Consider the following 23,727-nt stretch of genomic DNA (forward strand, 5'->3'; position numbering starts at 1 on the left):
GGTATACGGAGTATTAATCTTCTGAAAGTCCAAACCTCAAAGCCCAAGAAATTCTCTAATGAAGAATTGAGGATTGACACAACAATACACAAAACATAAAGAACACCACCACCTGTTGTCCACTTCTGGAGAGAGAATCACCTGTAAATTTCATGTACTATATCATTTGAAAGCTTGATAGAGAAGGAGAGAGGAGAGAACGAAGACAGACGGAGATACATATTTTACTTCTCTTCAGCTGTCGAATCGCTCTTCTTTCTCGGGATTTTTTTTTGGGAAAGTTTTCTGTGAATTTGCTGATTTTGAATCTGTAAGTCTTTAATCGCACTTTCCACTTATTTTCCGAGAATGTTCATCAATTTCATTTCTTTACGTTATTTCCAATGCAATTGTTGTTCCATTTTTTTTCTTTTCCGAATGTTAAAATTTCTTTATGTAAATTCATGTTTGATGATTTCATGTCGAAAGATTTTGAATTTCTCTTTTGATGCAGTCAATACACGACCATGTACTTATTATTAATTACGTATTGCATGCAGATATCATTAAAAAGAATCGAAGAAATTGAGGAATTCATTGTGTTGTTTGTTTGGTAGGGTAAAAGAGAACGTTGTTTTGTTCGGATTATTTGATTGTTGACAGCTTATTAGATTTTAAAATAGCATTAGGGTTTTCTAAATTTTTTTGGCTTTCTTCAAGGTGGATATTGGTAGTTGACCCAATGAATGTGGTGGGTAAGGTTGGGAGTCTAATATCACAAGGTGTATACTCTGTTGCCACACCATTCCATCCGTTTGGTGGGGCGGTTGATGTAATTGTTGTTCAGCAGCAGGATGGGACATTTCGCAGCACGCCTTGGTATGTTCGGTTCGGTAAATTTCAGGGTGTTCTTAAAGGGGCGGAAAAGATTGTTCATATTAATGTCAATGGCATTGAAGCCAATTTCCATATGTATCTTGATAATTCAGGGGAAGCATATTTTATAAGGGAGGCTGTTTGTGGTAAAGATGGTGAAGTGAATAGGGTTTTAAAGGATTCTGATAGTCCAGAAGATACACAGGAGAATAGTACTATAGATTATAATAATGATGATGATAGTGAAAAGGATAATATTAGTCTTTGTAGACAAGAGGGTAGTGTTTCTAAAAATGGCGAGGTTCAATTGCAAGATGAAAATGTTGCTTTGGGTGTGGGCAGAATTGAGAGGACAGAATCTGATCTCGAAAGGAGATTTTATGAATTTCAAGATGAAAATTCCTCTCTTGAAAAATCGGTTGAATCATCAGATTACGAGTCTAGTCAGTATGATAATTTAGATAGCTTAGGGCATTTTGTGGAATCACAGGATTCAAATTCAGAGGTGGTTTTGGTTAGTGTAGATGGTCACATACTCACAGCTCCCATCTCCTCATCAGAAACGAATACTGAGAATGTGCAGTTAAGCACACCACAGTTTCACTTGGGTCCGGGTCAGGAGACTGACTTCTGTGAAGGCAACACAGATTTTAGCTTGGGGGATGAGCCTTGGGCTGCTGGTTGTTTAGGTGATTTAGACACGTCTACACCTGAAGTTCCTTCTGGAGACACCTGCAACATAAGCAAAGATAGTAATACTACTGGGAACCACTTGGAAGTTTGTGAAGGAGATGGGGAACATGTCTGTCAAGCTCAAGAAAATCAAAATATTGTAGGTCAGGAAAGAGAATTTTGCATATGTAACAATTTGGAACATGCACCTGATAGTATTAAGAGGAGAGATATTTTTAAGAGCTGTTTAGAGCTAACAGAATTGGCCATGCAAGATGGAAATGCTGATAACCAAGATATGGATTCTCCATTGGAGGTTCATGAGAATGCTGAAGATTCACAAGAAAAGTCTCCTCACAGTTTTCAACATGCAGATGAAACTGAAGATGGAGGTGCTGGTGACTTGAGAAATCGAGATGGATTATTTCCTTCTAATTCTGATTCTCTCAGCAGCCCAACACATCTAGACTTACAGGTTGACGTCGAATCATCTGAGAAAATTGCATTGGGCACAGTTAATACGGGTTCTGATGGTGTGTCTGTTCTTTCTGTTAGTAATGATCAAGAACTGGAGGAAAAGACTGGTACAGCGTTGGCAGTAGAAGGGATGCAAAGTAGTCTGCAAGGAACTGCTCTTAAAGATGAAAGCAGTGAAAATGAGAGTGTGGAACCTCAGACCACAACTACCAATGAAGGGATAACAAGTGATTCAGGCATAAGTAAGGGCTGTCAATTTGATTGTAATTATGAACTCTCATATGTTGCTTGATTCTAACAGAACATTTATTTATTTATCATTTTTCTTATGTTTGAAGGGTTTGAGATCTCTCTTTGTGGGAACTTACTTCGAGCTGGTATGGGTTTGAGTGGGGCTGCTGAAGCCTTTGATGCACACAAAATATCTGAGGATGAATTCAAACTTTCTGCAGCGTCAATTGTTAAGAATGAAAACCTAGTAATCAGATTGGAAGAGAGATACTTGCCTTGGAATAAAGCTGCTCCTTTTGTTCTTGGAATAGCTGCATATGGTTTACATTTACCTGTTGAGCCCAAAGACACTATTTCTGTGGAACAGGATGAGACATCAAAATCCAAGGATGATGATTCAGGACTCCCTTCTACGCCTTCTGGGCGCAGATGGAGGCTCTGGCCAATTCCATTCAGAAGGGTTAAAACGCTCGAGCATACTAGCAGTAACTCATCCAGTGAGGAAGTTTTTGTTGATAGTGAATCTGGCTCACAGAATCAACCTGTAGTACCAAGTCCAACATCCCATGGTGGCAGTGAGTCTCCTCACAAGCAACTTCTGAGGACAAATGTTCCCACCACTGAGCAAATAGCATCTTTGAACCTCAAAGAAGGCCAAAATATGGTGACTTTCACTTTCTCTACCAGGGTCTTAGGAATGCAACAGGTATTTATTCATCTACCTATTTAATGCTTGCAATTTTAAGACGACAACTGGTTGATTTGATTCTTTTTTATTTCAAGTGCTAAGCCTAATTCTTCTTCAACAGGTTGATGCTCATATATACTTGTGGAAGTGGAATGCACGGATTGTAATTTCAGATGTAGATGGAACAATCACCAAGTAAGTTTCATGAATTTCTCCTATGGACTAGGCTGCTATTGGGAATTTGTGTACATGTTGGCATATTCCATGAGTCACTTCATTGTTTGATTGAGCCATTAGTCAGGAATAGCCAGAGGGAAAGATTGTTAGGGACATACACCTATGTTGGTATATTCTCAGTTTCTTACGAGAAGTCAGCTTGTTAGGGTTGAGTCACTTGATTGGTTTATCATTGAATTGTGATTAAAGGTTGAAGAAAAGCTAATTACAAACAATTGAGAAGGTTCTTCAAGCCTTTGGTCACACCCTTTAAGACAGTAAATTGATCAAGCAATGTATACCATGTAGTGATCGAAGTAAAAAAGTGGACCGTTGAGATTAGATCAATAAGGACACAAATCGATCAAGGTCAAGCTGTGTTGCTCAAACTTAGTCCAGTGAGTTATTAGTTGTTAACGCTACTTTGGGTGGAGTAGGTAATTCACGTTATTTCTTATTGACTTCCTAATTGATGTCAAACTTCTCTAATCTATAAAGTTGACTCAAGTTTTATCCATAACACACATGAAATATAAGACTGCATGGTAGAGTGAGAACAATATTTATTAACATAGAGTTATTGTGTGAAATGTTCTTGGTGGAGTTTTGCGGATAGAGGCATGGACTTTATATTGTTGAATAGTGGTTTGAATCAAGTGTTGCTCAAGGTATAAGTATTATCTGGTGGAATCCATATTGCTCCTGCCAAGCAGTTCACAGCAAATTCAAGGGTCGAGAAGCAACTGCTGGGCTTGTGGGTTTGAGCGGACAACTGGTGAAGAAGGTTGTGTGTGGAAGTGTTCAATTATTGTCAGGCTTGTGATTTGAGTGTATCAACTAGTGAGTAACACTGAGTTTCGAGTAGTCTGTGTACTTGATAGTCAGCGTTACTCGATAATTTTTATGTAGTTAATTTGTCAGTTTTGGACTCGTGTGATTTTTTCCTTTTAAGATTTTCACACAGAAATCATGTGTGCCTTTTTTGGTTTTGGGATTGCTTGGTTTATTGATTATCTACTTAGTTGATTAAATTTATGAAAGGGTCATTACAGTCCTGCCTCCTTGAGGTGCTAAGTGGAAAACTGGAGCCTGGAGGCAAACCTAACATTGGACACTATTTTGCGGAAAGTGGCTGTTCTTAGACTCTAAGCTATGTCTTCACGTTCGAATATATATATATATTTTTAACCATTGCACTAAGCAATGACTCTAGCTACTTAATAGATATGATTGAATTTTAAATTGAGCATAATCAACACATTGTACTTCACCTCTTCTACTTCATGTAAATACAATCACGCCTACAATTTTCTTGATTCTAAATATAATATTCATTGCAACATTTTAGATGACATTAAAGGTGCTGCTAGTTATTTAAAATAATATTGCAGTTGATTTTTTGTGTTTTGATAATATGAGAACTTGGAAGATGTTCATTATGGTACATGGAGGAAGCGGGAGAGAGAGAGCCTGATTTAGATCACATAACTGGCATATAACAAGCTAGTTTCAATTCAACAAAAATAGCTATTGTTTAAACTGGTGGAAGAGAGTTGATGGAATAATATCTTCAAAATGCAGCTCTTTATACCATGGGATTTGATTCCATCAATTTTTTAAAAAAATTATACTTTTTTTGACACCAGGGTGAGTGTAATAAAATACATTTAAGTCTCCATCATCATCAACCTTGCCTTTATCCTAGATGAATAGGAACGACCAAATTTTTGAGTCCCCATCTTACCGCAATTAATTTATCTTTTTTTATTTTGAGATCTTGAATTCAAGAATATTGTACTTTGAATTGTGAGAGTAATAATTATACATCCATGTTGATGCTTACGATAACAATCTATTTAGTAATTTATCTTTTTTTATTTTGAGATCTTGAATTCAAGAATATTGTACTTTGAATTGTGAGAGTGATAATTATACATCCATGTTGATGCTTACGATAACAATCTATTTACACCAGTGTTTAGAATGTTCAGATGGGTAGAGGTTATTGTTAAAGTACTGCAACTTATAAAGGATTACAGATTAGATGAGGATTATATCATTTTTCATTAACAAAATTTATAAAACAATATAGATCTGATGAGGATTATATCGTTTTTCATTAACAAACAAAAGATGGGTTTGCCAATAAAAAAGGTGCATTATGTATGAAGCCGTGGTCCTAAATTTAACAAAGAAAAGACACATCCCCTTCTTTTAGATGTAAATGGAAGACACATCACCTTTTGTCATTTTTAGCTCGTGAGCAAGCATGGGCATTTTTCAACAATAGTAAAACGGCTAAGACTCATGGTTGTTAAATCTTTGACTTTGCTTTACGTCTTGCAATCAAATATGGGTTTAGTATGACTGGTTTATTGATTTGATGCTTACGTTCTAGGTCCGACGTTCTTGGCCAGTTCATGCCCTTAGTCGGAAAGGATTGGACACAATCTGGGGTAGCTCGACTTTTCTCTGCAATTAAGGTATGTTTTCTCTGTTTTTAATCTTTTAAGTTCCAGAATAGTCATCAACTTAAATGAATTGGTATTTGTTAAGCGTCCATTAGTATCTGGCGAAACTAGATTTAGGAGATGCTTCAGATTCAATCTTTTGCAGCCTGATAAGATAATAAGTTATACATATCTCAAAGAAAGTAATAGGTTTGATTATACATAGGGAGAGAGAGAATGAAGGTGATTTTGCTCATTAAATTAAAGTAGGATGGATCAAATTGGAGTGTATTAGATTGTAACATTATGTTTAACTAGTGTCGATAATCTTATTGTCTTCTATTTCTTATTGACCGAGAAATTTTTGCAGAGGTTTCTACAAAAATCCCTTTCTCATGGTAAAGCATTTCAATTTGTTTCGTTTGTGGTTTGCTCAGATGCCATGCAGTGCAGTAACCCATTAAGTAGTTCACTTTTGGTTAACTTCCTACATACAGTACTATTTCAGGAAAACTAAGCATCTAGTAGAGATCTATTTATTTATTTTTCTCGAACTCATCATGTGCACCCATGTCATGACTGGGATTTGAACCCTGCACATCCCTCTTTTGGGAGTGGCAGGATATCCAATTCAAGCTAACAGCTGCATTGTCCTTAAGGTTTATTTATTTATTTATTTTGGATAGGTAAGACACACTCACACACCAACTCTATCCCAATTGGCAGTTAAAGTCTTGGCCACCTTTTTGGAAGGTGGAGGAGAACCGCTCAAGTTAATGCTTTGTGGTATCAAGATTTAAGATTTATTTTGCTTAAACTATAGATCTCCTTTTTTGTGACACAATCATGTTCAAAATCATAGACTTCAATTATCCTATGAGGAGTTCTTTTTCTAAAATTGGATTTACTCTTACTATTTGTTTCATGCATACTGTGACTCCATTATTGGACAAGTGTCATTGTATTTGGGCGTGATATGTTACACGCAGATGATCATTTTTCTTTCCGGGCGGTATAAAGATTTAGTTTTACCATTTATAGATGTGTCTATTTTCTTCAGGATGTGGTCTATATTAAATTTTATGAAGCAGTTTGGTTATCTAATATATTTTGTACACTAACTATTTTGAGTCTCATTTGTTGTATTTGTTGAATGTTGGAATTTTTTTTTTTTTTTGATAGCTTTTATTGCATACTGAATTCTTCTTTACTACAGGAGAATGGATATCAACTATTATTTCTGAGTGCACGTGCAATTGTACAAGCATATTTAACTAGAACTTTTCTACTCAATCTCAAACAGGTAAAAACATGCCCTATTGTCTTTGCCATTCTTGGCCACACACCACAATGGGACTACTCTTTTATGTTTCTCCATATTTTGAAAATTGTGAGTAGTGAATGATCAAAAGAACCACTCAGGATTTTCTAGCTTACTAAATGAGTAAGGGTTGGAATATAGTTTCTGATGCAGTGTCATTAAGTATAGTGTGGCCTTTTGGTTTTAGGTCCTCGTGCTACATTTGGAACAGTGTCTATGAGCTGTCTTTGTTTCATCCCCGATTTCCTCCTGCTCATGGGCCATTTCAGTCCTGTTCTATGGTTCTTGATGGTGTCATACGAGGGCGGAGGGACCGTGTGCCCCCCCTGAAAAAACAAAAATTAGTACTATTATGTGTTTTTTTTTTTTTTTTTTTTTAGAAATTTCAAATATGCCCCCCCCCCAAAAAAAAAAACATTTAATGATATATTGAGGGTGATTCAGTCATTTTACCTATCAAAATATTTAGCCATTTGATCTGCACGGCTGTACTAACTACTTTATACTATAATTTGCAAATGTTTATTTTGGTATTCAATGGAAATATTATCAAAATCTATATTTGGTTCTTATATTTGACAAGTATTTTAACTGTCCTTTTCAGTTCAACAAATCAATATTGACATTGAATGATTTTTTTGTTTGCCTTTTGATTTGGAAAAAAATAAATAAATAAATAAATAAAAATAAAAATTCTGATGTTAGTTGGAATTTTTTGATGTAAAAAAAAATATATTCTGATGTTATTTGGATTTTTTCATTTTTCGTCAAATACACTACGCCCCACCTAAAATTCAATCCTGGCTCCACCCCTGGTGTCATATGCTCGTATATTTTGCTATCTTTCAAATCGTGATACTGTCAGTATGTGATAAGAAAACTGCCTAAGCTGAACAAAGCTCTTTAAATGCTTGCAGGATGGAAAAGCTTTACCTAGTGGACCAATTGTTATATCACCTGATGGTCTATTTCCCTCATTGTTCAGAGAAGGTGAGGTCCAAATCCTTGGATAGTTATATGATGGCTCTAATCTGCATTGAACTGCTTTAACTTGTATTAAATGATGCACAAGCTGATGATGATCATGTGAAGTTTTTGGTTTTGTTATGCAATTAATACCAATTAAAGAAAAATAGTGATGTTGAAACATGTGTCTTAAAATGCCCAAACCTCACATCAGATTGAAAAGCTAACCACCATGTATCTTTGAATTTACTGTTATTGGTTCTCTTTGACAACAAGTGTGCATATGGATATTTACATAAACTCGTACTTAAAAAATTTATGATTCAGAAATGAGTTTGATTTTTATGCATACACAGTATACTTATACTAACTCTGCATATATTGATTTAAACATATATTTGTCTAAATTATCTTACCTCATTCATTTTTCCTTTGAGGTCAAAATAGTAATTAAACCATTTCAAAAGTGGTATAGTTTAACACAAATGGCCAACATATTAATTTTTTGAAATATGACCTCAGTCTAAACTAACTTTTAACTGGCAATGGGCATTACTTAAATAAAAGAAATTTGTTTGTTGGACAACATATATGCTCTTTACACCAATTCTTGCCCTCATCTAAATTCCTTTATTGTTGCATCATTTATTTTCAAAATTTGAAAATCATCAATTATTTATGTAAAATTTATGATATTTCCTTGTCTTGACTGTTTGATATCCACCTCTACCTTTCCCGAATTGAAATATTCATTTACTTTATCCAGTGACTCTCATGTTTATATCTCTTATTGAATATTTTGTTTTTTCCCCTTACTGATTACAGTGATAAGAAGAGCACCGCATGAATTCAAGATCGCGTGTTTGGAGGTTGTTACTAGAGGCCAAACCATTTATGTCAACAGATAATCAAAGAATCTCTGTATGCATTTAGAATTTCCGTTTTAGTGATTTCCGCATTTTATATAAAAATTATATTATGCAGGATATTAGAGCACTCTTTCCTTCCGATTACAATCCATTCTATGCGGGCTTTGGGAACAGAGACACTGATGAGCTAAGTTACAGGAAGATTGGGATCCCAAAGGGCAAAATCTTCATCATTAACCCTAAGGTAGTATCTTTCACCAAGTATGTTCCATGCAAGCACCGGCAAATACAAGAGCTTTCTTCGAAAAAAAAATTGTTTTTTTTTTTTAAAGAAAATTCTAACAAGTTCGTTTGAACACTTATAGGGTGAGGTTGCCATTAGCCATCGAATTGATTTGAAGTCATACACCTCTTTACACACTCTTGTCAATGACATGTTCCCACCAACTTCACTGGTTGAGCAGGTAAATTAGTGTTGCACTTCCTCCTCATTTCCATATAGAAAGTAAAACAAAGGGGGATAAATGAAAAGAGAAAATAAGAAATTAAAAGACTGACAATGGATCAGTATTCTCTATTACTATTAATTCTTGTGCTATCTTCTAACCGATTCTTGACATTCGTGATATTCAATATCTGTGCAGGAAGATTACAATTCATGGAATTACTGGAAAATGCCGTTGCCAGATGTTGACTGGTAGTTTAGTTTAAGCTTCCCCAACAAAGAAAGATGTTCTGTGGCCTGGGTGGATTGTGCTCATCCTAACGTCCTTCCAAATATCTACCAAATTCATCCTAGAATTCTTTGCCGGTGGGTCATCGTTCTTTATTAGCTCCGATGTTAAATTGTAACTTATGAAAAATTCTACTCAAAACACGATTATAAAGTTCATTTAATGAATGAAAGTTCTTAATAATGTGTCAACTCGTGCATTTTCGTCTATTCTTTTAATTTTGGTTTCTTAAGATTTGATTATTTTGGCCTCGAGGAATGAAGGATAGACAAACCAACCACAGAATTGGATTACGTATTATGTTGATGCGCTCAGATTTTATACCTTTCTCACTTTTTGGTACTGCTCGTCCTGGTTTAGTCGAATTTTAAACCGCTAGGCTAATGAACATCAAGCTTGCCCAGTTTTTGTACAATTACTACGTCATTTATTAGTGGACTGAACATTTCTCTTATAATGTCTGGGTTATGTGTCTCAAATTTCGAGTTTTATGGGTTTAAGCTTTTAATTGCTAGGTATCTAATGCTAGAAATAGGATTTCAAAAAAAAAAGAGTAGATAAATAAATAGAGGAGGAGGACGAGGAGGAAGAAAAAATCAAGGGCCTGCTTGGTTGAAAAAAATTATCTATTTTTTGCAAAATTAAAAATCAGAAAATTATACAAAAAAACTGATTAATTGACAGTTTCAGAGAACTGTTTTATGAAAACTCAATTTCGAAAAAAAAAAAAACACAGTTTTTCCGAACATAGATTTCTGTTTTTTTGAATTTTTAACAACTGTTTTCTAAGTGACAAATCAGGCGGACTCTAAATTTTCAAGTACTGGAATGCACGACCAATTAAAGCCTAGTATAATAACTGTGTTACACATTTATGAAAAATGCATTAAATGTGATTTTTTACAATATTGAATCACAACCTTAAAGGCTTATAAAAGATATTGGACAATCGATTCTTCTCTACCCGGAAAAAGAAAAAGTCACTCATAGTCATCCGTGAAGAAAAGAATTTGTTTATACACACATTCAGTCCTCGCTCCCAACACGTTTTGTAAGTGGCACCGGCATTGTGTATGTGGTATTCAACCCATAGTTCGTTACCAATCACAACCAAGTCCTTGTTAATTTGCCTCAAAGGTTGTCACAGACTGCTCTAGTGAACTCTGTTGTTGAAGAAGTGCCTCCAAGGTCGCGTGTTCTGTACTTTCCTTCTGCTATTGTGTTAATGATGGCATCATGGATCTGATCCGCCTTTTCATGAAGTCCTAAATGCCTTAACATTGCAACCGCACTCAGCAGTAGGGCCGTTGGATTGGCAAGATTCTGAAATTAGAAGTGCAGTGTTAAAGGACCATATCTATTTGGATATCCAAGAAACATCCAGAGAATATGACAAGCTATGCAACACAAAAGTAATTGATCACAACCATAAATTCTGAGATGACAAAGCTATGGAATGTGGAAGTTTGTGTTTGCAACATAATTTCTGCAGAAACATGTGGAAAGGGTTTGTATTAGTAGTGTAACCTATAGCCGGGCAAGTAATTGCTGCAGATTACCAAATAGGTGCATCAGCACTGGCTGGCATGTAGTGCCCAAGGTGGTAGACGACAATAAAAACTTGAATCATAGTTTTGCTTCCATGAGTTTCGTCACACACGAAGGACTAAAAAGGTTGCTCTCACTAAATTCAGGCACTCACGGTAGTTTTTTCCTTTCCACATTGCTGTAAGGTCAGCAATTTACATGGTTTGATGGGTGTAATAGCAGCAAACTCATGAACTCTTCCTCATAAATTATAGCTATTCAATATTTTCTTTTACACACGTATCCATTAATTAGTTATTAAAAAAATTAATTAAACCTTTGCTTTCACATCATTCTGCTCCACTGACTCGGATTTTTTCATAAAAATATATGAATAAATAGATTCTTTTTTAGGGGGAAAAATGCACTTTTAGTCAATGGAACACAAGATGTCGAAACAAAAAATCTGAAAACTTGATCATCACGAATCAGATAATTTATCAGCTCTTTTGTATTCAATTTTCCAACAAGAAACAATTCTATATTGACAGGTCATGAAAGCGAAGAAAGAGGATGAAGTGTAAGTAATTCCCATCTGACTTACCTTCCCTGCAATATCTGGAGCTGAACCATGAACAGCCTCAGCCACAATGATGCCATTCTCACCAATATTACAGCTGTAAAGGATTAAATTTATGATGAACCCCATAGAGAATCACAATATGTAAGCAGGCAATATTTAAAATGGATACCTGGGAGTTAAACCCAAGCCCCCAACCAGACCAGCACAGAGGTCACTGATTATGTCTCCGTATAAATTTGGCATAACCAGTACGTCAAAGAGTGCAGGATTTTTCACAAGCTGTAAGAGTTGAACCAGAATGAGAAACAACAATAAACAGCAAGAAGAGGTAAATCAAGCGAATAACACCAATAAAAATGCAGGAACATCCACTTTGAAAAATGACTACCATTACCATCCAAAACAATGAATTGAGGGCGAAGAAACAACTATGTACATTATGGAACTTCAACACTCATAATCAATTGTTCTTAGTTTGGTTACTTCTGCCAACTAGTAAACATTGTTCCAACCATCATCCTTCAGGCATGAGGGCTAAAACGAAATAAAATATGGTTAGTGATGCTGTTTTAGATGCCATATGCATCGTTATGAAGCATCGGTGGTTGTAATTTCTTCCCTTTGTGCTCCAAAAATAGGAAAATGAATTTTACCAAGTTAGCATGCATGATCCCCAGAATAGTACTAAATTCATCAAATGGGATAACAACAGAATAAGTACCATCATACAGCAATTGTCAATGATGACTTCCTCATAATTTATTTCAGGGTACTTCTCTGCAACTTCACGACAACACTACAGATGAAAATAAAATAAATAAGTAGACGCCGGAACTGCAAATTATGGACAATGCTGGAGATTGAGCTTCATGCCACATACCTTGAGAAAAAGACCATCCGACACTTTCATAATGTTAGCTTTATGTATAGCAGACACCTTCTGCCTTCCATGGGTCTTAGCATAGTGAAAAGCATATTCTGCTACCCTAAGACTTGCTTGACGAGTAATGATTTTGAGACTTTCAACAACACCTCTCACCACCTAGATCGAGTAACAAACACATAACTTCTTCAATTCAAAGAATTAACAGATGAATTTGTATACTAAAGTGGACAGCATCAAGCAAACATACTTGGTGCTCCAGGCCACTGTACTCTCCTTCAGTGTTTTCGCGAATCGTTACAAGATTGACATCATCATATCGAGTTTTGTATCCGGGAATGCTGTAGCAAGGTCTGACATTCGCGTAAAGGCCAAGTTCTTTTCTTAGAGTAAGGTTCAAGGACCTGAACCCTTTACCAATTGGTGTAGCCATTGGCCCTTTCAGTCCAACACCATTTTGACGGACTGATTCCAGACTTTCATATGTCAAAAAACTCTCAGTCCTAGGGTCCACCTTATCCCCAACAAAATGTTCTTCCCATTCTATAGGAATTTCAGCTGCAGATATAACCTAAAATTCCACAGTTGTAGTTTCACTTGTTCAAACCATTGGTTAATTGCAACAGAAAATTGAACAAGTAATAACATAAACAAGATCATAATTGATCAAGATACACTTCGATTGAAAAGACAGTACTAAAAGAATGTAATAGATGTTATCAAACCCATCACCTCCTATGAAATTTGAGGGGGAAAAAAGACCAACAGAGTGATAATAAGGTGATGCAAATTTAAACCCATATATGCAAATACAATTCAATTGAAGATACAGTACTAAAAGGAAGTAATAGATATTGATTCAAACCCATCACTTTTCTATCAAATTTGAGGGGAAAAATTGACAAACAGAGTGATAATAAGGTGATATAATTCAAATCCATATGTGAAAATACATCGATATATATATATACACAAGTGTGTGTGGGTATGTGAAAAGAGAAACAGGTACCTGCTTAACGGATTCAGAGATTTCGAGACCGATACCATCGCCTGGGAAAAGAGTGACGCGAATGGGCTGATCAGAGGATGAAGCAGATGAACATAAAGTCCGGAGTGGTGAAGAGATGGCTTTGAGTTTGAGAGAGTCGTAGAGCAGAGAAGGGTTTGGAAGAAGTCGTCTCAGTAGTTGAGAAGCCATTGTAGAGAGAGAAGTATGTCCTTGATCTTTTGGCTAAAGTTGCTACCGTTGGTCGATTTCCAATAAAACTTAAATCAAGTGGATTAAATATTCTTGAACAAATATAGGAAGAAAATTGGTGACGTGTCTCTCGAATGTCTGAAATTCCCATTACTTCTTATATAATTTCACCAAATTATGACCAGGAATTTCAAATGGTAGTTAGTATAGTTATTGCTATAAATTTTCCTTTTAATTCTTGCACTTCATAAGAAATTGATTTTTTAACCGACTGTCTTTTCATAGTCGTTTTTCTTGTTGACTATTTTAAGTCTCATTAGTTACTCTTTCTCTATTATCAAAAACGTTGAAAAATATAACATATTTTTTTTAAAAAAAACTCACATTTTAAAGACAAACTATCATTTAAATCCTTTTTTTATTACCTTTCTTATATCTCCTCCCTCAATCCATATACGTGTAGTATATATAAATTTTTTACTGCCTTTATTTATTTCTTTTTTATTTCAATTGTCGCCCTAGTTATTTTTTTCCGACCATTATGCTCACGGGCTTGGGCTTTGACTGATTTTGTTGCTATAGCCGACTAAAGTTTTTCAATTTGTTGATCCTCTCCTTTCATTTTTTTTTTTTCCAAAAAAAAAATGAAAGGAAGGACCGGAAAAAAGGCTAATGGCAACAATTTAAAAAAAAAAATAGAAAAAGGGAAATATAGAAAAAAAAGGAAGGAAAAAAATAACTAATGACGACAATTGAAAATAAAAAGAAAAGAAATAAAGGCAGTAAAAAATATGTATATACTACACGTATATGAATTGAGGGAGAAGATATAAGAAATATAATGAAAAAAGATTTAAAGAGTAATTTTGTCTTTAAAATGTGAATTTTGAGTAATTAATAAGACTTAAAATAGCCAATGAGGAGAGCGACTCTGAAAGGACAGTCGCTTAAGTGACTATCCTTAGCATTCCTTTTTGTGTTATTAGGGTAAAAAACATCTCCAAGCTACGTAAGGATGTGTACATTTGATTGTCAAAGGCATCTCATAGTATTCTCATTGGAGTTTCATACCATGAAAATTATTTATGAAAGTATTACATTTTCCTAATATCAAGGCCTTGCTCGCCTTCCATAAATCGGCAAGCGTCCAAAAAAGAGCGTAGAAAACACTCCTATAATATATATATATATATATATTCTCGGAAAGTCACTCCTATATTATGTTTATAGTGCGTATCACATTATTCATGTGTAGAAAACACCTCTAAAATTTTAATTTGTGCAAATAGGTCCCTTATGACACATTAAAACTATAGTATGACTAAATTACTCTTATATACACATTTTACATATTCTTTTTTGAAATGACAAAAATAATTATTTAGCACATGAAGGGTGTTATGCTTATTGTAAGCATACTAAATTCTCGTTTTAATCCTGATCTTGAAGTGGCTTTTGTACAATCAATGGACATTGCTAAAGAGGAATTTCGGCAAGGAATAAGCTTGCCATGTCAACCAAAAATAGATTATGATTATCTATGTGTCAGACTGATAAATTGCAACTTGTATAGAGATTGAGGGATCGATGTACTTCTCAAACCCGGTCACTCATATGGAATTAGAGTTATGGATGTTGGAGGAGGATTTGGGTAATCATATTTGGGTTATGAAACATAAAATATGTCTTCTTTCTATTGTTGGTAAGCCTATTACTCTGTCAAGTTTCTCAGTGAGTAATTCATTTTGCCCAATTCAAATGGTGGGCATTCACGGATCGGTGATCATTCACCATCGTTATTCAGATGATCAATGGAATGTTGTAAAGGGAAGGGACTGGTACTCGTACAACTTGAGAAGACAGGAGTTGAAAGCTATTGTCGGAAGGATTCCTGATGCCCAACTGAAGATGCAAGAAATTCCTTCTCCTCTTTCTCTCTCTAGAATTCTTACACCTCAACCCAAAAAGATCCCCCTCCATTTCATTCCATCTCCTATTTATAGATATTTACAAGATATTTACAAGATATTTACAAGATATTTACTAATTGCTGGATCTGGGCCTATTCCTTCATAAGCCTTGGTCACCTTTGATGGGCTTACTCTCGTTCGGCCCATATGGCAGTGTCCTTCTATGGGCTGGCCCAGCTGTACGGACTGAATGCTATGTTTGCGAGTCGGATCTGGCCCATGTCATCCGGGGCCTCCTCAACTGCCCCCATAATTGCCCCTTATTTAATAAGGGGTAATTATTGATGGCGTCTCATCATGATGTTGACGGCTCGAGATAACCACGTGGGGGAGTGGACGGTCAGATCCAGCATCAATGTTCCGGGGCTCGAGGGATTTCTCGCCTTCCCGACGCTTCGGCCCTCGGGCCCCCTCGCCTTTATAATGCTCTAGAATTCCACTTCACTTCCCTTTACCGTCTCCATCATCAGCCAAGTCTCTCTCTTTTCTAGAACAGTGCTAAGCTTTCCTTGGTGAAATCCTTCAAGAGTCATTCTTCCAGCGATCTTGCAGTCCTCCGAGGTTAGTTTCGTTCTTTTTACTTTCGGCAGGCTTCCATTTACCCTCTTGTAGATTCTTCTATCACTTCCACCATGGTTGTAGATCTGGATGTTCTTCGTATGAGACTTAGACTTCCTGACAACATCGAAGTTAGGGTTTGCCCCCAAGACGTTAATATTACGACCGGCGCCGGCCTCCTGCCTGGCGAAGTCTTATTCACGAACCTTCAATTGAATGTTGTTAGGTTCCCTCTGCACCCTTTCTTTAGTTATGTCTTCAATAGATTGGGGATATCCCCTCTGCAGGTCAACCCCAACTTCTTTAGAATCATATCTGTTATGCTCTTGTTGATGCGTGACAGAAATCTGGACCTCGACCTCATAGACCTCCTTCTGTGCCATAAGGTGAGTAAGATCCGTACTAACGAGCCCTTCTACCACCTCTACCCGTTCGAGAAGATGTCCATATGTACTGACACAATAAAATCTGAAAAGGGTTGGAGGGATAGCATAGTGGGCATTAGTGGGGCTTGGTCTTCGCCGGCTGCAGAGGGTTACCCAATCCCGAGCGCCTTTGGTGTCTGCTCTGTCTCCTCCTATAAAAAATTCAAATCCCATAAACATGACTGCCCCTGTGAAACATGCGTTCCTCGTTTTTGCACTTACTTATGCCGCTCCTTGGGAATACCTTGTGATGACTTGAGCTATAGTGTTTGCAGGGATAGGAGTAACTACTTGAAGAGATACGTTCTGAACGATATTCCTTCCTGCTCAGATCTCCTCACTTCAGACAACCTCTTAGCGCTCTCATCACTCGGCTACAACATGAGCAGACTTCAGATTCCCTCTTTTGGCAGGAGGAAAAATACTCCCCCAGCCACTCCTGCTGCTGGGGCGACCTCCTCTCCAGCGTCAGCTTCTTCTTCAGCCACCATATCTGACACTGTCCCGAGCGCAGTGGCTACTAACCCTGTTGCCAGCGCCCCTGCTGCCAACCAGAACGCGCCCTCCCCAGCTACCATAGCTCCTGCTGCTGCGGGGGGCGGTCGGGACAAAGAACGAGGCAAAAGGCCTCATCCTGACAGTGAAATCGATCCTGAGGAGGAGCCTCTCATTAGAAGGACCCGGGTCTCTGGGCCGGGTACTCTCTTGCACCGAGCGATCAGAGCTCCTTCTCCCTCTGGGCCTCCTGCAGCTGGTGGCTCTGCTTCTGCTTCAGGCCCCCCTTCTATCCCCAGCTTACCGCCATGGGCCCCTCGGTACACCCGAACGGATGGGACGTTCGTGAAACCGAACGAGACCATGCTGAAGGATGGTCAGACCGCTATGGCCTACTACAGGAGCATATGGACTCCGAAGGACCTTGAGGCGGCAAAGGGCCTTTCCCAGAAGGACGTGTTCAGTCGCTTTCCCCAATCTGCTATAGAGGTGACTTTTATTTTCTAACTCATGAATTCTCTCATATTACTTGGTCTTGCCTTCGCCCGTTCTGACTATTGGTTTAACCGTTTTTAATGTGCACCTATGCAGACATTGTTCGGGATGATGGCCATGCAGAAGCAGGTGGAGATGGGGAACGCCAGGGCCCGTAAGTATTCTGACAGCCTGGAGGTGGCTAATAAAGAAAACGACCTCCTTGCCATGAAGAATACCGAGGTGCTGGTTCGGCTTGACAAAACCGAGCAAGAGAGAGATGTCCTGAAGAAGGAGAATGATTCCCTTCAGGATGAGAACGACGCCCTCCAGCTTGAGAAGAGCGTCTGGCAGACCGAGCGGGAATCAATTAGAGAAGAGAAGGCAGAACTCCAGCGCCTTCTAGCTGATGAACAATCTGCTCGGATGGCCTTTGAAAGAAGAGCTCTGGACGAGCGTACCGCTCTGATCGACGCGATCAGCAGAGTGGGTGGTGGGATGCTGGCCCTTCACGCCCGGTTCTCAAGGGTCGGTGCTCTTAGGTATGCTCAAGGATTCCGGGAAGGTTTCGCCGACCGGGTTCCGGATGAGGGACAGACCAGCTCCACTCCGGATGAGGTAGACAAGGATCTGGGGATCGAACCTCTGGGGGTCTATGTCGACCCAGAACCTACCGAAGCGGAGCGTATATTTGATGAGTGCCAGGACATCGCATCCTCAAGGATCATCACAGCTCCTCCTACCGCTCTGCCACTGACCGCTCCCCAATCGTCAACCGTGGTTCCTTTTATAGCCACTGCTGACGCTGAGCCCCAGCCGAACGATTCAGTCATTCACCTTGATTCCCCACCTCATGAAGGTGAGGCGGCTGATGGGGCCGAGGAGGCGAGTCGGCACGACCAGGATGCTGTTGGTACTGAGGCGTCTAGCTAGGGCTCCTTTGAATTCTTCTATTTCATATCTTCTTGTAATGATGGACATCTCTCTTTTGTAAACTTAATGTTCAATATTAATGAAATGACAGAACTCTTTTTCCCTATGTGTTGTGCTCTATTCAACTTATCTTCAGTACATACATATCTTTTCTCTCTTTTTCTTTTATATTAGCTTTGCCGTGTGTTTGTTTACGGCAAGTGCCTGGCGCTCGGCTAGGATGCCACTTGCCACTTGGCTTTAAGCTTTTAGCAAGTGTCTGGCGTTCGGCTTATAGTGCCAGCTGCCACTTATCTTGCTCAAGTGCCTGGCGTTCGGCTAGAATGCCACTTGCCACTTGGCTTTAAATTTTTAGCAAGTGTCTGGCGTTCGGCTTATAGTGCCAGCTGCCACTTATCTTGCTTAAGTGCCTGGCGCTCGGCTAGAATGCCACTTGCCACTTGGCTTTAAATTTTTAGCAAGTGTCTGGCGTTCGGCTTATAGTGCCAGCTGCCACTTATCTTGCTTAAGTGCCTGGCGCTCGGCTAGAATGCCACTTGCCACTTGGCTTTAAATTTTTAGCAAGTGTCTGGCGTTCGGCTTATAGTGCCAGCTGCCACTTATCTTGCTTAAGTGCCTGGCGCTCGGCTAGAATGCCACTTGCCACTTGGCTTTAAATTTTTAGCAAGTGTCTGGCGTTCGGCTTATAGTGCCAGCTGCCACTTATCTTGCTCAAGTGCCTGGCGCTCGGCTAGAATGCCACTTGCCACTTGGCTTTAAATTTTTAGCAAGTGTCTGGCGTTCGGCTTATAGTGCCAGCTGCCACTTATCTTGCTTAAGTGCCTGGCGCTCGGCTAGAATGCCACTTGCCACTTGGCTTTAAATTTTTAGCAAGTGTCTGGCGTTCGGCTTATAGTGCCAGCTGCCACTTATCTTGCTCAAGTGCCTGGCGCTCGGCTAGAATGCCACTTGCCACTTGGCTTTAAATTTTTAGCAAGTGTCTGGCGTTCGGCTTATAGTGCCAGCTGCCACTTATCTTGCTTAAGTGCCTGGCGCTCGGCTAGAATGCCACTTGCCACTTGGCTTTAAGTTTTTATAGTAGACCGTTGGAAAAGAAAATTCTTTTTTGTAAATTCCAGTAACTTGCTCATTCATACGTATTTGATTGACAACAAATAACATCCAATTAAAGCCAGAACTTAGCTTTTATTGGTAGTACCTCTTCAGAGACGTGGCGTTCCAGGGCTTGCTGACCAACCTTCCCGCCATGGTTTCCAACGTATATGCCCCCTTGCCAATGACTTCTGCAATTCTGTATGGGCCTTCCCAGGGTGGCATCATTTTTTTGACCATCCCCACCTTTCTTTTCAGAATCAGATCGCCAGGGGCAAAATCCCTGTGTTTTACTCTCTTGTTGTGACTATTCGCCAGCACTTGCTGATACGATGCTAGCCTTATAGCCGCTGCGTCTCTCCTTTCGTCTATCATGTCGAGGTTCAATCTTAACATCTTGTCGTTCTGATCCCGACTCCATGCTAAGCTTCTGATAGTGGGGACTAAATGCTCAACCGGTATAACTGCTTCGGTACCATACGCCATTGCGAATGGGCTCTCCCCAGTCGGCCGCCTTGGGGTGGTTCTGTAAGCCCATAGAACGTTCGGGAGTTCATCCAACCACTTCCCCTTATGATCTTCCAGCCTCTTCTTAATGCAGGCGAAAATGGTTCTGTTTGTGATTTCTGCTTGTCCGTTGGCCTGAGGATGACTTACTGCAGCCAACTTCTGGTTGATTCCATACTCCTCCAGCAGCTTTCTTACTTGCCTGCTGTCGAGGTTTGCGCCATTGTCCATGACTATCGATCTGGGAACACCGAAACGGCAGATAATGTTGTTCCAAATAAATCGTCTCACCTGAGTCTGAGTCACGCTAGGATACGGTTCTGCCTCCACCCATTTAGTGAAGTAATCCGTGGCCAGTAACACATACTTGTTCTGAGCTCTTGCAGTTGGCAGAGGACCGACCACATCCATCCCCCATTGCGCGAAAGGCCACGGCGAGGCCATTACGTGCAATTCCTCAGGTGGTTGGTGGATCAATGGTCCATATCGTTGGCATTTATCGCACCTTCGAGAGAACTCCTCCGCATCTCTTGACATGTTTGGCCAGAAATACCCTTGTGTCATTGCTTTATGCGCTAACGATCTTCCCCCAGAATGATTGCCACACACACCCTCATGAATAGCTCGCAATACCTGCTGCGACTCCGCGGGGGTGACACATTTCAAGTACGGGCCAGAATAGGACCTTCTGTACAGCTGGTTCCGCACGATGGCGTACTTGGCAGCATTCTTTTTGAGTTTCCTAGCTTCATCCCTTTGCATAGGCAAAACGCCATCTCGAATATAGGTAATGATTGGGTCAATCCAACTCGGTTCATACGGTATGACGTTGACTTGCCAAGGGTCAGAGTCCATCGGTTCTTCGAAAATGGATGGCTGGGTCACTATTCCTACTGGAATCACCCTCGCCAATGTTTCACCGCAACTCGAAGCACTGCATGCTAAACGGTCTGCATCTGCATTCTGTTCCCTCGGCAACTGTATGAATTCAATCTTTGCAAAGTCCTTGGCTCTACGCAGAACGGCAGAACGATATGCCCCCATCGTGTCATCCTTGGTTGCGTACTCACCATTTACCTGCCGAACAATCAGCTGCGAGTCACTATACACTGTCAAACTTTTGATCTGTAGCTCTCTGGCCAACTTTAATCCATTTAGCAACGCCTCGTATTCCGCTTCATTATTGGTGGCTCGGAACTCAAGTCTGAGTGCTTGGCTCAAGGAAGTACCCTCTGGGGTTTGCAGTTTGATCCCAATCCCAGCCCCCATCTGGTTAGAGGAGCCATCCACAAAAAGTTTCCAAGAGCCGCTTCTAAGGTCCTCTTCCGTATCTTCGGCATCACATTCTAGTAGGAAATCGGCTACCGCTTGCCCTTTAACAGCTGTTCTCGGCTCATACGTTATGTCAAATGAACTCAACTCTATGGCCCACTTTGTCATTCTGCCCGAGAGCTCTGGCTTGTGCATGAGCGTTCTGATTGGGAAAGTTGTTAGAACAGCTATGGGGTGGGATTCGAAATAATGCCTCAACTTTCTTTTTGCATTTACAAGTGCAAGTACCACCCGTTCGGCCTTTGAGTATCTTTTTTCTGCCTCTATCAGTGTTTTGCTTACATAAAATACCGGGTATTGCACCCCTTCCTTGCAACGAATCAGAACGGCACTCGTCGCGACACCAGATACTCCAAGATATAGAAATAACTTTTCTTCCGGTTCTGGGGCTGACAGGACTGGTGGATTCTGCATATATTGCTTCAAATGAGTCAATGCTTGTCGTTGCTCATCCCCCCAGACCTGCCTTCCATGGCTCCGAATTGTGTCAAAGAATGGTTTGCAGTGATCTGACAATTTTGAAATAAATCGACTTAATGCAGCTATTCGTCCTGTTAGAGCTTGCACCTCTCTGATCGTCTTTGGCTCGGCATTCTTAATCAAAGCCTCTGCTTGAGCGGGGCTAACTTCGATGCCCCTGCGGTTGACCAGGTGTCCCAGGAACTGTCCGGAACTCACACCGAACGAGCACTTAGTCGGATTGAGCCTCATCCCATATCGCTTTAGTACATCAAATACCTCTTGCAGATGCTTCAGATGATCATCCTTTTTCCTACTCTTTACCACCATATCATCAATATAGGCTTCGACAATCTTACCCATTTGATTCTTAAAAACTTTGCTAACAAGTCGTTGATAAGTTGCTCCCGCATTCTTTAGCCCGAAAGGCATAACTTTGTAGCAGTATGTTCCTCGCTCGGTGACAAAAGAAGTTTTTTCTTCATCTGCGGGGTCCATAGGAATCTGATTATAACCTGAATATGCGTCCAGAAAGGTTAAACGCTCATACCCAGTGGTGGCATCCACCATTTGATCAATCTTAGGCAACGGGAAGCTGTCATTCGGACAGGCCTTGTTCAAATTGGTGAAATCAATGCATACTCGCCATTTCCCATTTTTCTTCTGCACCACAACGACGTTGGACAACCACTCAGGGTAGTGCACTTCTCTGACAAATCTCGCATCAAGCAGCCTATCGACTTCTTCCGCTATGATCTGATTACGTTCTGGAGCAAATCTTCGCTGCTTCTATTTCACTGGTTTGACATTGGGATTGACATTCAGGGAATGACAGGATACGGAAGGACTAATTCCAGGCATGTCTAGGTGACTCCATGCAAATACGTCGACATTGTGGGACAAGAAATCCACTAGCTCTTGCTGCTCTTCTCTGGTCAGTCTTATACCTACTCTGGTAGTTCGTTCTGGCCTGGACTGATCGATCTGCACATCCAGAAGGGGCTCCTCGGTCAAGTCGACTGACTCATCCACCCTATTATGCTCGAGCGGAGATTTCTGTAATTGCTATCTGGGGCTTGTCGAACGGACGGGCGCCTTTCCTTTCCCAGCATGCTTTAGTGTGACGGAATAACACTATTTGGCTGCGACCTGATCCCCCCGAATGTCTATTACTTTATCTCCATCGGGCCCGAGGCACCTCATGACCTGATGCAGAGTTGAGGGTACACCTCGGACTCTGTGAATCCATCCTCTTCCCATCAGGAGATTATACGAGGGGTGAATTTCCACAACCACAAAAGTTTCCATAAGAGCTCGTTCTGCAGCTTGAACTTCCACTTCCACCATCCCGACGGGTTCCACCCTCTTCCCATCGAACCCTAATAAGGGATTTCCGGTGGGCTTGAGCCTCTCTGGTTCAATGTCGAGCCTGTCAAATGTGTCCCTCGGCATGACATTCGCACTGCTCCCAGGATCGATCAGAACTCTGCGCACCAAGCAATCTGCCACTGTCAAACTGACTACCAACGGGTCGTCATGAGGCAGTTGAACACACTGCAGGTCTGTCTAGTCGAACTTTATCTGCATTGACGGGCTCTGCTGGCGTAGAGTAGTCACATTGCCGACCCTTTTCTTCATCTGCGCCTGTCGCAGGCGCACCCGGAGCAGCTCATCTGACTCTTCACTAGGCTCGGGTCGACCATGGATAGCATTGATTATACGAACTAGTTGCGAATTGTGGGAGCTTTGTTTATGACTCCTTTTTATTTGTTCCACCGGTCGATTCTGCTCCATCGCCGAACCTTGAACATA

At 40.0% G+C, this 23,727-nt stretch overlaps 2 protein-coding genes across 3 annotated transcripts; one reads left to right on the top strand and one right to left on the bottom strand.

The window, feature by feature from the left end:
* Positions 1 to 9,662, top strand: LOC132293483 (phosphatidate phosphatase PAH1-like). Of its 2 annotated transcripts, none has more exons than XM_059790992.1 (11): positions 1 to 310; positions 540 to 2,246; positions 2,343 to 2,941; positions 3,045 to 3,118; positions 5,538 to 5,622; positions 6,806 to 6,892; positions 7,828 to 7,900; positions 8,702 to 8,745; positions 8,861 to 8,989; positions 9,111 to 9,209; positions 9,390 to 9,662. In XM_059790992.1, the coding sequence occupies exons 2-11, from the start codon at positions 722 to 724 to the stop codon at positions 9,444 to 9,446; spliced, it is 2,772 nt and encodes a 923-aa protein (XP_059646975.1). In that variant the 5' UTR covers positions 1 to 310; positions 540 to 721; the 3' UTR covers positions 9,447 to 9,662. The 2 variants fall into 2 exon arrangements, with proteins under 2 accessions (XP_059646975.1, XP_059646976.1); XM_059790993.1 differs by having other exon boundaries at positions 700 to 2,246.
* Positions 9,663 to 10,308: 646 nt separating this feature from the next.
* LOC132293484 (isocitrate dehydrogenase [NAD] catalytic subunit 5, mitochondrial-like) lies at positions 10,309 to 13,735 on the bottom strand. Its single transcript, XM_059790994.1, has 7 exons — positions 13,482 to 13,735; positions 12,723 to 13,043; positions 12,470 to 12,631; positions 12,311 to 12,385; positions 11,759 to 11,868; positions 11,611 to 11,683; positions 10,309 to 10,802 (listed from the first exon to the last, which is right to left on the bottom strand). Exons 1-7 carry the CDS (start codon positions 13,668 to 13,670, stop codon positions 10,611 to 10,613), a joined length of 1,122 nt encoding a protein of 373 aa, XP_059646977.1. The 5' UTR covers positions 13,671 to 13,735; the 3' UTR covers positions 10,309 to 10,610.
* Positions 13,736 to 23,727: the final 9,992 nt, after the last annotated feature.

Source organism: Cornus florida, unplaced genomic scaffold (genome assembly GCF_030987335.1).
Source record: "Cornus florida cultivar Cherokee Brave unplaced genomic scaffold, ASM3098733v1 CherokeeBrave_3.0.0_Hap2_Chr02, whole genome shotgun sequence".
Lineage (NCBI taxonomy): Eukaryota > Viridiplantae > Streptophyta > Magnoliopsida > Cornales > Cornaceae > Cornus > Cornus florida.